Here is a 17391-nt window from a genome sequence, read left to right on the forward strand (position 1 = left end):
CGGAGAGTTGCATGTGAATTCAGCATTTCTGTTGAACTTAATTCAGATCAGGTGCCCACGGGAAGCTCCTCATGTTCTTGTAGAACTCAATGGTGTGACTCCTTTTTAAAGCAAGTGAAATTTTTTGATGGTAAGGAAAAGCATTTCTTTCAGATTGTCTTAGATTGAATCACATCTGTTTCATATGTAAACATATAAAAGTCTAAAAATAAGATACGCCTAGGAAATGTCCGGACACTTTCCATCAAGAAGTTCGGTGGCATTTGTCCGTTGGAGGTGTGTTGCTATTTTTCTCAGTGCTACGAACAGTGTTTCTTGCCTTGAAAATTCTGACGGTTTCTCTAAGTAATTTTGAGAGCTTCTTTGAATCCCTTATAATAAATCTAGTGACAGTTAACCCAAGGGGACTTAGGAAACGACCATTTACCAAGGGAGTGATTACTTTGTGTTATTTCACAACTTTTGAGTGAAAAGAGTGCTGTATTTGTAGAAAAACTGCCCAACCAAAAAAAAAAATTACTCAAGATAATGCCTGAACACTTAAAATTGTCTTGACCACAAAATTATCTTCCAAAATAAACAGCATTTGTAATTTTAGAAGTTTCCCAAGTGAAACCAACAAATATGCTCTACCAGGTTAGCATTAATCCTAGTTAGGATATGTCAGGGAACCAGGAAATGCTTACTCTAGTTCTGTGTGTATCTAAGGTTGAACAAATGTCAGTAATAGTAAACCCAAGTTTATGGTACCTGTTTTACTCGACATAACAATTTGATATTGTTGGGCATATTGTATACATTATTAACAGTGCCTTTTGTAAATTAAGCTTCATTTGTATTGAAATTCATACAGAGTATGAATTCATAGTAGCTTGGTGAAAATTATAATGTGGAACCATTATGTATTAGAGATTCGATTTTTCCTATAAACTTGTTAGCATCGCACTGTTAATTTAAGATGCTTCTACTTATATACTGCCACAGTTTGGGAATCCTTATGACGTTGCCAATTCTTGTTAGTCAGGTTTAAACATTTAGTTCTTATCAAGGCTGGCTTTTCCTCCCTGCAATTAAAAAAAAAAAAATCTGGCTGTCATTCAGATAGTTTCAACTCTGAGGTATATAGTCCGTGCAGAAACCTTTAAGGCTTTTGCTGTGTTAAAATAAAAGTAGATATATATGACATACACATGTGGAGGTATGTATTTGGCAAAGTATAGGAAGTGTAAATTATAATGTACATATTTCTTATAAAGAAGAAAATAAAAATCCAGGTAAAATTTAGTGTTTCCCCATTAACTTATTCCAACCTTGGTCTTATCTTCAGAGTTGCAACAGAACGCCCCCAATTAATGTAACAGAAACGGCTTATCATTAAAATCTCATCTTGGCATTTGTTCTTCCCATTAAAGCCCCTTAAGGCCAGTTTATCTTTTAGCAGCCTGGTCTTTTGCCTCAGCTAAAACTCCATTTTAAAGCTAATCGGAGAGAAAGTGTTAAATTGCTTTTCTTGAGCCCTTTATTATCTAACGCAGTCTCAAGTTCTCTAAGTTTTCACTGAAAGCATTCTATTAAATCAGAAATAACGAGAGAAACAGTAGAGTATCCTCAGGGTGAATGCACAAAACAGTCAGGTTCTGGAAAGAGGAGAGCACTCTTTGGTCAGTTCCTGGTGGGGAATTGCTGGCAGGCTAAAGGCTGGACTTCATGTAATACTTCTCTCAACTACCCCCCTCCCCCCGAAAAAACCCAAAAAAACCAAAACGCGCACACACGCAGTGAGCAGTGTGCAGTATTCTAAAGCCACTTCTGGTAAAAGCCTTTCACACTCACTTCCGTGGGGCTAAAAGTGCTTCTGATGAACAGAACTTTTGAATTGTTTGCATGTTTTAATAAGTCCTTTTTAAAAAAAATTAGTCTTTATTTTTTAGAGAGTTTAAGGTTCATAGGAAAATTGAGCAGAAAGTACAAAGAGTTTTGAAATCTCCCCCATGAGCCCTATACACACAACTTCCTCACTATCCACATTTCTACCAGAGTGGGACATTTGTTACAATCGACACACCATTATCACCCAGAGTCCATGGTTTATGTTATGGTCCACTTTTGGTGTCTAATAAGTCCTTTTTAAATTATAAAGGTAATACATGCTCAACTGTAAAATAATATAAACAATACAGAAAACTATAAACAAGAAAGTAAAAATCACCAGTGAACATCATGGTGTGCATTCTTTTAGTTCTGCTTCTCTGTCCTGTTTTTTTTTCCTCTCACACACACTGGTACGTATACAAACACCATATATAGACATTTCATACAGTTGAGATCAAACAGTATATGTATGCAATTTTGTAACGTGCTTTTTTCTCTTAATATGTTATGGATGTGTTCATGTCAAATGCTTATCTACATCATTATTTCTTATACAGTACCTAGATTCCATTGTATCCTTCCACTGTTTAACCAGTGGACATTTAAGTAGCTTTAATCTTTTCATGATATTAACAATTCTTCGGGAGGGAAGGATTGGGAGTTTGGGATTAGCCGATGCTAGTATAGGATGGATAAACAACAAGGTCCTACTGTAAAGCACAGGGAACTATATTCAATATCCTGTGATAAACCATAAGAGAAAAGAATATGAAAAAATACATAGATATGTATAACTGAATCACTTTGCTGTACAGCAGAAAACACAGCATTGTAAATCAACTATACTTCAATAAAATTAAAAAAACAAACAATTCTTCAAAGTATGAAACTCACTGTATATACATTTTTGTTCACTTGTCTGGTTATCTTCTTAAGATAAATTCCTAGAAGTGTAATTGTTAAGTCAAAAGTTATGTACATTTTAATTTTTGGTAAATTTTCCTAACAGGCCTCCAAACGGATTGTATTAATTTACATAGCTACCAAGAGTAAATATTCCTTCCTATTCTTTTTTTGTTTTTTGGCCGTGCCAGACGGCATGTGGGATTTTAGTTCCCCGACCAGGGATTGAACCTGTGCCCCCTTCAGTGGAAGCGTGGAGTCCTAACCACTGGACTCCCGGGGAAGTCCCTTCCTAGCTCTTTAAAACCAGTACTGTTAATGTTTTTAATAGTTTCTTCCCCCCATTCTTATAGATGAAAACTGATAGTTCACTGCTTCCATTTGCATGTTATTCATTTAGGCAACAAATTTTGAGTCGGGTGGATGGAGGGAAGAAGTAGAATTGCATTTCAGCTAAAATTGATAGAGAAATTATTTCTCTATAATGAGAAGACTTTAATTTTTTCAGAAGTGAAAACAAACTTTTTATCATTCACACTGTTATGATCAGATATTAACAAGTACATTTCATAATCTTTGCTATCTCAACTCTTCTAATTTCAAATTATTTCTAATTTAAAAATGGAGGCAAGAAGATATGAGACTAGAGTAAAGTCAACCAGCTGATTCTACAGAACCTTTTTTCAGAAAGTACCACTCAGCTCTTACTGCTCCTTTCCAGCCTCTAAACCATGCCTAGTATGCTAGCAAAAGACCTAGATCACTAGGGAAATCCAACCTGCCACCTGTTTTTTTACAGTCCGAGAGCTAAGAATGGATTTTACGTTTTTAAGTAATTTCAAACAAAGATCAAATGTTTTGTGACATATGAAAATTATATGAAACTTAAACTTCAGTTCATTAATAAAGTTTTGTTGGAACTCAACATTCATTTGTTTACATATTACCTGTGGCTGCTTTTGCCCTGCAGTGGCCAAGTTGAGCAGTTGTGACAGAGACCATATGGCTTGTAAAACTGAAAATATTTTCTGGCCCTTTACAGAAAGGTTGCTGAGCCCTGGTCTCTGTGTGTGAAAAAGAGAAGCAGTGGGAGTGAGGTCATGTCTGGGGTCTTAGGTTTACTGTGAAGCTGTGTGGTTAATAGGAGTGCAAAGATTTGGAACTTGGTACTTAAAAGTGGGCTAGCCATAGATTTCATTGTCATAGAAACTGCTATACCAATCATATTCTTTCAGGAACTTCAGGAGGGTGAGGACGTTGAAGTGCAGAGAATTAAGCGACCTTTTTGAATGAGTTAACTTGTGCTTAGATTGGCAGCTTGGTATGGTGCAAGAAAAAAATTGTCTTTGAGAGTTTATTTACTTATTTAACCCCTCTTTGTGAATAAGCTCTTACCACGTGCTGGGCACTTTCCTCAATTCTGGAGCGCTGAGCTTGGCATATAACATTTGTGGTATTGTATAGACTACTGACAATGCCCCATGGGGATTTTTGTTTGTGGAATAAAAGAATACTAGAAACACCCTAAATCTTTCCACAGATGAGAAATCTGAGATGAATGCAGGTGACCTGCTTAATGTCTGAAACGGTCGGTTTTGGAGTTAGGTCTAGAGCCCAGATTTCTCGGTTGCCTATTCAGTGCTCTTCCCACCAACAGAACCTAGAGATTATTACTCTTTTTTGTGTTGTGGACCCTTTTGAAAATCTCCCCGGAAAATATACAAATGCACATATATACACAACATTTTTTATGTGATTTCTAGGGTTATATGGAATTTTTAAACATCTGTCATCCAGAGTTAGAATTTCTAATTTAACAATGAGTTATTTCATTCATGCTATGGAGGTTGATTGGGGGCCTACTTTGAACCTGTCAACATTTATTGAGCATCTGTTGTTGTGCGGGTTTCCAGAAATATTTGTGTGGTCGTAGGTATGAAACTTACTCAGAGTAGTTTCAAATGAGGGTCAAGGGTCAGGCAGTGTGGGGTTTTGGTAATGATGGCTCTGGGACTGGGCTTTGCAGGTTTGAGAGGCCCAGCTGTTTAGTTTTCAAATTTGTATTTTAGAATCACCTATAGGTTGGCTTATGGTAGTAAAATGTGCTACCACCTATTAGATTTTTTATTTCCCTTATTCTAGAATCTTCAGAATATTTCAGATACAGTGATGCCTTTGAATAGCTCTTAAAAGAAGCCCTGGTTTTCTAAAGCAATCTGAAGAGTGAAGTGGTTGATACCAAAGATCCATTTTTGTCTATAGCCCTTGGAAAGTTACTTCTGTAGGGTGGTGTCTTATGGTCCTTAACAAGCCCTCTGGGCGTCTAATTCTGGAGCTCAAAAACAAATGGAATGTGAACAGACCAAGAAGGTGTAGTGTTTCCTAGGTAGCAGTGTTAATACAATTCTTTATAACTTATAAAAACATAATTTTTATTAAATGTTTTCCTTGAAATGCTTATTCCAAAAGGTTATCCTTTTTTTTTTTTTCCTTTATCCTTACTTTTAAATGAGGATAACAAGCTCCTCATAGATTTGTTTGGCTACAAATGAGATCATATATATGAAAATACTTGACATGGATGACTCTGGCTAAGTAAATATTAGTTGAACCTGAACATCAAAGAGAAACTCTTGAATGATCATGTAGAGGATAAAGACACTTTTTTAAAAAAAATGGTTGCATATTTAAAGATTACTGATCTTTATTTTTTGCTTAGAATTTCATTCTCTTCTAATGTTAGAGTATGGGCTGTAATTTGAACCAAGAAGTTAGAGTACTGTGTGGGGGAAGTCCTGGAATTGACTTCTGAATGCACACTGAGTTATTTACTTATGGAAATGCATTGGGAGGTAAATGCCATGCAAGTTGGGCTAGTGGAGATGTGAACCTCCTGTCTCCCCTTTACTCCTTTTTTGTCAGTCTAAACACATGGAAATATAATTAGATGTTGTCTGTCTTCCAGGGACAGACAGGGAAAGTGGAAAATGATCATAATGTTGGAAATTCAACAAGCTAGATCCCCAGAGAAAAGAGATGAAAAGGGACTTCAGACAATATGACAAACCAGAGCCACTGGAATGGAGCTTGGACCTCCAGGAGAGGTTTCTGTGTCCATCAACAGTGTGTTAGAGCTCTAGGCTACATACAGGTGGAGGGGCAAGTCCAGAGAACAGCCAGCGGAAGGCTTTATTTCTGTAGACTCTAACTGTGGCGGGACCGGTTTGGATGAGTAAAACACTTACCTCAGAGTGAGGAGGTGCTCTGCCTTAATTCCTGGGAGTGATTTCTGTCAAAGAAGGTTGGTTACTGCAAGTTGAGAGTGGGTAAGGACCTCAGGCAAACAGTTGAGGGTTGGAATGATGATACATTCATGTTAATTGAATGAGGATTTTTTTTTTAATTTGCAAATTTGAATTAATGCATGTATATTATAACAAGTAAATGATCAGTTAAAACCCTCACCCCCAACCCATGAGGTAATAATAACTATGTTTAACAGTTTGGTTCTTTACAGACCTTTCTCTGTCTGTCATGAGGGTATAATTTTGAATGTGCTTTTAAATTGGAGTGTGTGCTAAAATGTGAATTTAGATTATTTTTAGGGCTTTTGAAATGATTGGATTAAATTGAATTGAAATTGGGTGGTGTGAAAATTACATTCTGTTTGACAGTGAGTTAATACCTAGTCTTTGTTTAGTGGTAGGGGCGGAAAGGAGGTTAGGCCTGGATGACCCAGGGGAGGTTAAGGATGGGAGGAGGGGGTTGGAAAGAGAGAAAAATAGAAATGGAGCAGTAAATGCGGGAACCAGGTTTGAATCCTGGCTGTGACTCTCAGTGACTTCAGAGTTCTAGTAAAATTATCATCTTTCCCTAGTGTCCTCATGTGTAAAAGGGACTTAATAATATTTCATAGGGATCTTGTAAAGGTTAAATAAAATAACACGTAGAGCATCTAGCCCAGTGCTTGGCATAGAGGTGCTTCCCTTCCTTCAATTCTTTCTCTCCAAATAGGGAATTTCCATTTGAAAGTTAACTTGTAAAAATTTTTTTATAATAGTACATAATCAGGTACCCTTGCTTTGTTAAAAGGGACTGTTTATAGAGGAAAAATTATTGATTATATGGAAGTATTTCTCCTTGGGATCAAGTCAGCTGAGTATTTCTTAGTCATTATCAAGATTTGGAAATAGACTTGTTATGTATCATTGTTGAGTTTGAGCTGGGCTGGGAGTTTTACCTGCCTTTGCATTGTCTCTGCCCGAAAGGAAGGGATTCTAATTCTCCCTGTCTTTCCACTACCCGAGCCTCGTGGTGTTATGGTACATGTGCAGTCTAGTACTTTGTACTTACATTAAGCAAAATTCTGTCACATTTTAAAAGATAGGTTCTTTGTGTCAGTCACTGAAGTTAATTCTGATTGGAAACCAAAGTTTGACCAACTGAGGTAGGAATTGTATGAAAACACATTTTCATCCCAGTTCCTAATTACAAGGTTTGACTCTCAATAAAAGTGAGAAAGCTACATATATATTTTTAAAAATAAATTTGTTTATTTATATATTTATGTTTGGCTGTATTGGGTCTTCGTTTCTGTACGAGGGCTTTCTCTAGTTGTGGCAAGCGGGGGCCACTCTTCATTGCGATGCGCGGGCCTCTCACTGTCACGGCCTCTCTTGTTGGGGAGCACAGGCTCCAGACGTGCAGGCTCAGTAGTTGTGGCTCATGGGCCCAGTCGCTCCGCGGCATGTGGGATCTTCCCAGACCGGGGCACGAACCCGTGTCCCCTGCATCGGCAGGCAGACTCTCAACCACTGCGCCACCGGGGAAGCCCAAAGCTACATATTTTTTAAAAACTTTGTATGTGTGATGATGATGACGGGAAGAGGATGGGGGGTGTGAGCCTAGCATTCAGCAGGCATTCAGCTGCCTTCCTTCAGACTTGGGTTTTCATTCATTCTCCCCACCCTCTTCCCCTTTTTTACTTAGAGATTATACTAAATCAGTGGAGGAAAGGTAGAAAATTCACGTGAGCAGAAGAAAATAAAAATTATGAATAAATCCCACTTCTCCGAGAAAACCATTAGCATAGTCACGTATTTAAGTTTCAGATTATTTTTCTCTTCATATATTAATATGTTTAAAACAAAAATGGTATCATCTAAGCCATACTTTATATAAATGGCTTTATTCAGTCATCAGTGTATTATGGCTTTTATACTGATATTTCCACAACTTCTGGTTATCTTTGTTTTCTCCTAATTATAGAGATAATGTGTATTTACTGAAAAAATTCTTAAGGAATACAAAGATAACAGAAGATACAGGTTTCCACGTGAGTCAGTCATTCACACACAGTATTTGTTAAGGTCTGCTTAGTATTCCACTGTATGCCTGGATTGTCATACTGAACTAATCTGTGGTGGTCTCCATTTAGCAATGAATTAGAAACAGTCTGTAGTAAACCACGCTGCTGTGAACATCTTCGTACATACATCATGGTGTGATTGCCCAGTCATCTCATGAGAATAAATTCCTACAAGTGTATATGCTGGTTAAAGTTGTGTGTACATTTTAAAGTTCTTTGGTCAGTATTTCTTAATTCCATCCAGAAAAAATTAAACCAGTTTATTCTCTGATTAGCGTTTTGGGGGAATGTCTGCTTTCTAATGCTGTTTTTTGGGGGGTTTTTTTCCCCTTTAAAAAACAATTTTTACCAGTTTGACAGGTAAAAACATTACTTAATTTGGAGTTATTTTTGATTATTAGGTAAATTTAATTTTTTTTCTGTGAGGTTTTGGCCATGCGTATTCCTTTGTGAATTACTTGTTTGCACGTTGTAAAAAAATTGAGTTGTTCATCTTTTTATATAAAACTAAGTATTTTAGTTTAAGCATGACTTAGTAGATGCCTTAGTCTCTTTTGTAACAAAACGAGCTGTACATAAATACTTCACTCAAGTGGAACACCTTGCTCTTTGCAAAGGTCTTCATTGACCTGGGAGCCAGGAAATGTCGGCACAGCCTTATTATTATTCTCCAGTTGGCCTATAGACTCTTGATGCCTCTGTCCAGCTGCCTTTAACTGTGTGGGATTTTCCAGCACCATCTCTGCGTTTGTCTGTAGCTGTGTCAATATATGCGTGGGGAGTGAGTGGGACTCTGCTGTCTATGGTAATAAATCCAAACAAGACTTCTTATTCCTAAGTTAATAAAAAGTAACTAATATGGACTGTTAAAAGACCAACTGACTACTCCATTTTCCTTATTTTATCATGCTGGCAAACAGGGCAAAAATATCTCTTAAACATTTTAATGTAAAGTAGCTTAAGTTACTTTGGTGTGTAAAGTTTAAATTTTGTATTGTGATTCTGTGTCTTCCTAACATACCACGTGGGGCTGCACTTTCTCTTTGTTTTAAAGGGAGAGGAGCGTGTCAGGCATGCTCGCATGTGTACAGGCTGAGGGTGAGTGTGACAGTGAGTTTGAAAAGGAGTGAAGTGTAACATGGATAACCTCTTATTAGAATGGTGCAGTTAGGTGTTTTAGTAAACAACCAGTTTTTGAATAAACTCACTGTGGGTGCTTACGGGCTAGTGAAAATATTGACACTTCGTGGTGACTAAATAGAGTAACCACAAAGCACTTTCTAGCATGGCACCTGTCACATAGTAGGTGCTCATTAAATGATGACAGTTATACGTTCGTATATCATTTCATTAATTTCATAGTTATTTATTGAGAGCCTACTCTCTACTGGTCAGGGTGTTGGAGGTACTGCAGTGAATGAAAAGACTGAAATGTCTTCTCATGGAGCTAATACTCTGGTGTGGGGAGATAGTCACTAAATAAGTAAGTAAGTAGATGATCCCACACTTTAAAAGAGCACAAGTACCATGAAGAAAAATAAATCGGGGAGATGACTGGAGGTGCTGATGGGAAGCGAAGGATTCACAGCTTTAGCTAGGGTGGTCGAGGAAGGCACTGTTACGTAGAGGTCAAGCAGAGCTGGGATTAAGCCCATCTTTACTACTGATTAAGTGAGTGACTTTGGGAAAGGTATTTAATCTTTGATCCTTAATTTCCACGTTACAAAAAGGGATAATAATGAACCTGATGCATAAGGTTAAATGAGATAATACAGAAAGCATGTAGTGGTATGTCAGATATCTAACTCGCAGCAGGAAGAAAGTGTTGTTCGTGGCTAGGAAGGTGGGCACTGCCCTGGCAGTCACAGGCTGGGAGACACAGGCCTGCCCAGAGGAGCCGAGAGTGGGGGCTTTGTTCCTGCAGGAAAGCTGCCGCAAACAACAGTGTTTAATGTGGGCAGGAGAGAAAAGAAGAAATGAGTGGCGGGAGTCTTGGCTGTGTATGTGTAGGGAAAACACAGAAGCATCAAGATTCTCTCCTTTCTTCCAAAAGCGAAAGTAAAAGACTCATTCCTTTTGCTTTGTTTTTGACAGGACTGTCACCAATTGATTCTGCAGTTCTATTTCAGTGCCTAATCAAGTGTTTTACAGTCTAATTTTGGGGAAGTAAAATCTAGATAAATGGATGTATGTATATACAAAGAAAGTTAACAATAGCTGCTCAGTAGATTGTCTTTAAGATGAAGGACTGAATGCTGGAAGCATCTGGCAGGAGGAATTCACTGAGAGAGGATGATCAGGGGAAGCTTCTTGCAAGAGTAGAGTTGATCTGACTCCTCAAAGAGGGGTCGGGTTTTTGGTCTTGTTTCGGAAGGACACCGATATTCCCTGCTCTGGATAGAGAAGGTTTTAAGGTCAGCGGAGTTTGCAAAAGCATCATACCCTGTCACCCACGTGGAGGTTCACACCGCATGTTCACTTACTGAAGTTTCTGTCAGCCCTGCAGTAAAGGCAGTAAAGGCACCTGCTGAGCTGTGAGCCCCAGCAGGACTGGGCCTCCACACTCTGACTTGCAGAGCAGCCCAGAAAGCTCAGGGCATCCGGGTGCTGTGGAGCACCGCTGCGGGCTCACTCTTCCTCTGTTACCCTGAAGGGAGTAGAGCTGTCACTTGTCTTTGTGTACGTATTTGCGAAGCATTTGGAGATCATCAAGTGCATTTCCTTATAGCACTTGAAGTTTAGGAGAAAAAAATTACACCCAAATAGAAAAATAACTAATGAGGATTATACAATTTTGGATCTCAGTTTTCATCTTTATTTTCCTTTTTTCTGTTGCTTATTTATTTTGTTTCCGTGAAATGCTTTTATAGAGTATTTGCGTGTAATGAGCAAGAACTGTCTTAGAATTTGAAAATGGAAACCTTTAAACGATATTTTATTTTAACAAAATGTGTTTTTCCCCCTCCCAAGGTCTATTACCCAAATTTGGGGTGGATGTGCATTGATGCCACCGATCCAGAGAAGGGGAACTGGCTGCGCTATGTGAATTGGGCTTGCTCGGGAGAAGAGCAAAATTTATTTCCACTGGAAATCAACAGGGCCATTTACTATAAAACTTTAAAGGTAAGAGTGTTAGATGCCGGTAGTTACTCGGCATGCGTTTCTGCAAACGCTGTCCTCAGTCGTGACCGTCGGGAGTGAATTTGAAGACCTTGAAAGGGTTCTATTTGAAAGTGGTTCATCAAAACAGTGAAAGGTCTGTGTTTTAAATGTGCAGTTGCCACTGCTTCGTGTGAGGAAGGGCACTAAAGCAGGAAGATCGTGTTGAGTAATTACGTACGGCGTCTTTATAGGTACTGATGAGTTAAGCATGTGGCAGCTGCTTCCCTCCTCTTAAGATACAGATGCATTGGGCACTGTCTGACTGGCCAGTTTATCTAACTGTAAGAAACTCTCAATAGCTCTGGTGGTTCTGTGTTAACTGAAAACACATTCTTAGTCTTCAGTATAGTGTAGCTTTGGATTAGCTTTTCTTTTCCCTAAATTTTATTCAGAATGGAAATTACACAGAACATGTTTCTTACTTCTGCCAAATTTTTATTTGGAGACATTAATTGTTGAGGAAAATCAACAAGTAATGTAAAGAAGAGGAAAATCATGTTTTAGAGTTTGTGGTGAGGTCAGAGGTCACTGAGTACATTCAGGGAAGTTAGAATTAGGAAGCGTTGTTATACCTGCAACAAGCAAGCCCACATCTGTCTCCCTCGTTTTCATGTTCTCCTGGAAGGCAAATCTGCACTCATCCTGCAGGGAAATGTTCTCTCAGGCAGAGTCTTGAGGCTCTAAAGATAGATGATTGTTGCTTTTTGCTTTTTGGAATAGGTATGTTTGCCAAAGTTGCTGTAAGGCAGATTTTTCCTTATTCACTTACTTCCATTAAAAATGTCATAGACTGGGGGACAGTCCATGAAAAAAATTATCTCCATGTAGGTGAAAACTCTTGATGAACAAACATTTAAGATGATGGTCAGCTTTGTAGCATGCTGAGTTTTGCCTGTGTGTAGCACTAGGACTTTTGGAAGTTAGCTTACAGCTGTTTAACTTTCCTTTGTATTTTTCCCTGTCATCTTTAGGCAGTTGGATTGCCCTTTACCTCATATAAACCCACGTCCTTGCTTTCAATTCCTGTAGGAAATATTTTTTTTTGTGGTACTTCTTCATTTAAAACTTCTGTAACCTTCTTCCTGCTGGATTGTAATAGCATGATTTTCTGGTAGGCATTACTGTACAATTTTGTTACACTGGAGTTTGAAATTGGATTCAAAATTTGATTCAATAATTCATTCTGTTCTCAAATTAATTTAAAGTGAGAGTTACATCTGGTTGAATCAGTGAGGCAGAATTCTGGTGGAGATGAAGTACCAGCGAGGGGATGCATATGAGACAACTGAGGGAGTAGGAATGAGGTTCCAGGGCAGAGGAAGCCCAGGGAGATACTGGGGCACTTGGCAGTTCTTTCATCAGACCTCAAGTTATGATGTGTTCATCTCTGATAGCAAAGCCAAGAACCATTGAGAAGCAAGAGAGAATAGTGTTTGGGAGTGAACTCTGGAGCCAGACCCCTGGATTAAATCCTGGCTTGCTGTGTGACCCAAGGCAAGTCATTGTGATTTTACTAGCTGTGTAAATTTAGGCAAGTCACTTTCCTGTGCCTCAGTTTCCTTATTTGTAAGATACAGATAATTATAGTGTCGACAGTTGTGAAAATTAAACAAATGTGTAAGATTCTGTGAAGAGTTCCTAGTCTAACCTAAGTTAGTCCTAGTCTAACCTAGTCTAACCTAAGTACTCAAAGTGTTAACTAGCTATACTACTACTGTTATTTTTACCTTTCTTTGTTGGAAGTAACATAGCTCTGATCTTTGCAGACCTCCCCCAATCCTGACCTTTGATGTTTGCTCAAGTATGCATAAGGCCTTTCAGATTCCTTACTTGTGATTATATTCTTCTAGATTAAGCTTTCTGTGGGTTAGGTTTTGTAAATAAATTACATGGGATGTTCTGTATCACCTTCTCACCTGTAATCTAGGTAATCACCTGGTTTTGTTTGTAATATGATTAAAAACTGTTTTAAATTCCTGAAGGTTAATTGTTAGCTTGCTCTCCATTCATTCATCTATTTATTAGTTCAGCAAATAGTGAGTGTCTACTGTGTACCAGGTATTCTCCTATAGTAGTGAACAGAACAGACAAGGTCTCTGGTCTCATGGAGCTTCCATTTTATGGGGGAGGTGGCAGATAATAAACAAGTGAACAAGTAAACAAAATAATTTCAGATAGTGATAAGTGCACTGAAGACAATAAAATGTGATAGATTGTCTAGGTAGGGGGAGGGCTGCTGTAGCTCTGGTAGGTCAGGGAAGACAAGACATGGGGACACCTCTTCCCTTCCCCCACTGGCATGGGAAGGAGCCAGCCACTCGAAGATCTCTGCTGGAAGAGCAGTTCAGGAAGCAAAGGTATTGAAGTGGGAATAAGCTAGATTTTTGGGGGTTTTTTGTTTGTTTCTTTTTTTTTTTTAAAGGAATAGAACAAAGGCTGGTTTGGGTAGAGCAAGGAGAGGCGGTGAATGGGGCTGGTAAGGTGGGCAGGGGCCAGATCGGGGGGCCTACTGGCCTGTAGGGAAACATATGAGTTTTAGTCTTCAGTTCACCCATTTGAGAATTGAAGCTGTCTGACCCGTGACTTTTAAAAGATCATGCTGGGGGATAGATGGTAGGTGGGTAAGCGTGGAGTGCTTTGTGTGTTCTCATAATTCTGGAGTATTCCTCTTAATTTGACCTAGTGTCAGGAATATTTGTGGCAACCCTTGCCTGTACCTAATTGGTCTGGTAAAATTTCAGGTTTATATTTACTGATATTTAGAGAAGAGAGTGTGCTTCATTCTATAAGCCTGTCAGAACCCAAAGGAAGAGTTTAAAGTCTTCCTGTTGTTGTTTTTTGTTAAATATCAAAATATATTTAAAAAAAGGTTGTTTGGACTTTTGACTTTATTTTTTTAAATGTGGGTTTGTATTTCCTGTGTTTAAGGACATAAATTTTCTTTTCTTCTGAAATTTGACTTATAAAATCTTAAATGCGCTAAGCAGTGCAGAAGAAAAAACTACAGTACAGAAGAAGCAAGCAATTGTTCATTTTAAAAGATGTATTATTTTCCTCTTCTTTCATAAAGCCCTGTTATTTGTGTAGCTGTTTTAATAGAAAGTTGGGAAGTACATAGCTCAATAATGTCATGATCATCTCAGTTGCTAACAATTTTGAAGGTTGTTCAGTAGCTAACAAATCAGGTTGCTCTTAATCTAGCTATTCAGTTCATTAACAACCATTTAGAAATTGTATATTAGATTTGAGGTAAAAACAGATACTGGGGTGTTTTGTGGTTTTTGCAAGAACAAAATCGGACCCTCCTAAGTAGAGAGTCTGTGCTGATATTTAACTTCACCCAGTTGCTAGTACAGTTAGTCCTCTGCACAAGGTTGGAGTGGCATGAATGTAGATGCTTAGGCTGAGTCGGGGATCAATCTCGAAGATGTCCAGTAGGTTCTTCTAGCCAGTGTTTTGGTTATGCTGTTTGGTTTAGGAAGAAATGGGGAATATATTTTCCCTCACTCCTTTTCATGTTCTTTTTTACTTTTGTTTTATTTAAGACTTTACATATCTCTGTGGACCCTAATCATTTCAAGTATTATATGATAACACCATTTCATAAATATGTGACTTGTAACAAAAACATAGAGAAGAAGCATACTATATATACATTTGGAGCTAGAAATAGTTTACTTAAATAAAGAAGCTCATTCCTTCAACAAAAACAGGTTAGCTCATAAGAGTGCCAAAAGGCATCTGTAATGGCTATTTTAACTCATTAAGATTTTATACATTAGATTAAGTTTTTTTGTTTTAGGTGTAACTGATTCAAGAAGGGAAATAATACATTGGTTTAAAGATTTAAAAAATGGCAGGTTTTAGCCATCCTTGGAGGAACAAAGGAAACAGTGGCTTGTTCTTTTATCTTAAAGAATTTAGAATATTTTAAAATTTGGACTATATAAACATTGAGTTCTGCAGAGAATGAAACAAAATAATATTTACTTTCAAAGACTTTATCTAGACTAGAAGGTATGTTGAAGTGACTATGTTGTTTCTAAATGGACATCTTAGATGGAATTCCTCCTGCCCCTAAAACAAGGGTATCCTCTTCCATAACTATAGTGCAGTGATGAAAATCAAGAAGCTCACACTGGCACAGTGTTTTATAAGCTAATCTATACTTTATTCAAATTTTGTCAGTTCCAATCATGTCCTTTTAGGCAAAGAAAACTCCATTGAATTCAGTTGTGATGTCCCATCAGTCTCCTTAGTTTGTATAGCACCTCAGTCTTTGTCTTTTATAACATTTCAGTTTTGAGAGAATTGATCAGTAATTTTTGTAGAATGTCCCACAGTTTGGCCTTCTCTTAAGTTTTATCTTGATTGAATTACATTTATGCATTTTCAGCAGAAGTGATGCTTCACTTCATCTCCAGAAGTGATGCTGTGTTCTTTTCTGTGCATCATATCAGGAGGCATATGATGTTGACTTGTCTTATAAAGGTACTGTTTTTCTCTTTGTCATTAATAAATGTTTTATGGGGAGATATTTCGAGACCATGCAAATATTTTGTTATTCCTCAAACTTTAATCTACTAGTTTTAGCATCCATTGGTGATTCTTGCCTGAATCAATTATTAATCTGTGATGATTGTCTAGTTGTGATTTTCTAATTCCATTATTTCTTTTTCATTGATTAGTTGGGATCTACTATAGGAAGAGCTCTCCTTATTTATTTACCTGTCTGTTCATTCATTCATTTCTTCATTCATTCATATCAGTATGGACTCATGGATTTTTATTTTATTTACTGGGTTTTAGGTGGAATTTTACTTGTGTTCATACTCTTGGAACTTTTTGAACAGATGAGTCATTGTGAGAGAAACCAATAAGCCATTTCCTTCAGTGTTACTTAGGAGTGTAATCTTTCCACTCAGTATATTTTTTCTTCACGATCTTGTTCTCTAGGTATAATCAGCATGGTGGTGGTGTACATGACTGTTAAGAATTCATGTTTTAGGAGCATGACACGTGAGGTATTTTTAGGCATTTCTTTCTAAATTTAAAAGTTGTCTTGTAGACTCGAGGTGTAGTACAGAGGGCAAGGCAGTGAATTCTCCAAGGACCGGAGCAGGTTGGCAGCAGCGCAGAGACAATACACTGCCAGGACGCTCGGGTCCTCAGCACCGCCTCTTCTTTTAGCATTTCCGTGATATAATTAGCGGTGCATTATAAATGTGCACTGGCATGTAGGTCTTATCGTGCTTAACTTGCTCTTGGACTCTGAAACCTGCGCTGATAATAGCTTTCATCACGTCTTCCAAACTGCCAGGGTGTTTTAAATTATGCTTTAATTTTCTCATCAGCTTAGGTTTCGTGGACATTGTGGTTCCGTGGCATATTTTTCCTTCTGCGTGGTTAGTTGTGAGGCTTCCAACAGTAAGATTCCGGAACATATGGCAGTTTTAAGTTTAAAGCGATCCTATCAGATCCCGACATCCACCGGACGGACTCCGGGGAGGAGGCGGCCGGGAAGTGAGGTCCTCCCTCCAGCAGAGGGTCCCTTCCCGCGTCGTCCGGCCCGCGGCCGCCGAGGCGGAGGAGCTCTTCCTGCCGGGCTGGCCTCGGGCGGCCCGGCTGGGAGCGCCGCCCGCCTGCCCCGCCCCGCCCCGCCAACAACCTTCGCTCTGATTGGCCCGGCGCCTGTCTCTTCTCTCCCCGCAGCCAATCGCGCCGGGCGAGGAGCTCCTGGTCTGGTACAATGGGGAAGACAACCCCGAGATAGCAGCTGCGATTGAGGAAGAGCGAGCCAGCGCCCGGAGCAAGCGGAGCTCCCCGAAAAGCAGGAAAGGTAGGAGCCCGCTGCCGCCCCTGCTCCCCGCGGCTGCCCGGCCCGGGCCGAATCGGGGCTCGGGCAGCACCCGCAGCTCACAGTGACCTTTTCCGGACCCGGTGCCAAGCCTCCCCCGCGCCCCCCCCCCCCCCCCGGTGCAGTTCCCCCCCTCCCCCCCCGGCGCTGCTGAATCACGGCGCCGGACGCCGCGCTCGAGCTCTTTTCTAACTTGGGGTGGAGGAGCCGGGCGCGGAAAAGTGAGTGG

At 39.2% G+C, this 17391-nt stretch overlaps 1 protein-coding gene across 7 annotated transcripts in view; it reads left to right on the forward strand.

Moving 5' to 3' along the window:
• The window catches only part of PRDM2 (PR/SET domain 2), a 117941-nt gene that overhangs the window by 31682 nt on the left and 68868 nt on the right, over positions 1 to 17391 (forward strand). For 6 of the 7 annotated variants that reach the window (XR_010939344.1, XM_067721070.1, XM_067721035.1 and 3 more), the window contains 2 exons: positions 11114 to 11266; positions 17018 to 17144. Coding sequence is in view for 5 of the 7 variants with exons in the window: in XM_067721070.1 (XP_067577171.1) it covers positions 11114 to 11266; positions 17018 to 17144 (280 nt within the window). In the remaining 2 variants the exon portion in view is untranslated. Of the gene's footprint in view, positions 1 to 11113; positions 11267 to 17017; positions 17145 to 17391 lie in introns of those variants that run through there. The other variant, XM_067721061.1, reaches the window with a different exon arrangement.

The sequence above is a fragment of the Pseudorca crassidens genome, chromosome 2 (assembly GCF_039906515.1).
Source record: "Pseudorca crassidens isolate mPseCra1 chromosome 2, mPseCra1.hap1, whole genome shotgun sequence".
NCBI lineage: Eukaryota > Metazoa > Chordata > Mammalia > Artiodactyla > Delphinidae > Pseudorca > Pseudorca crassidens.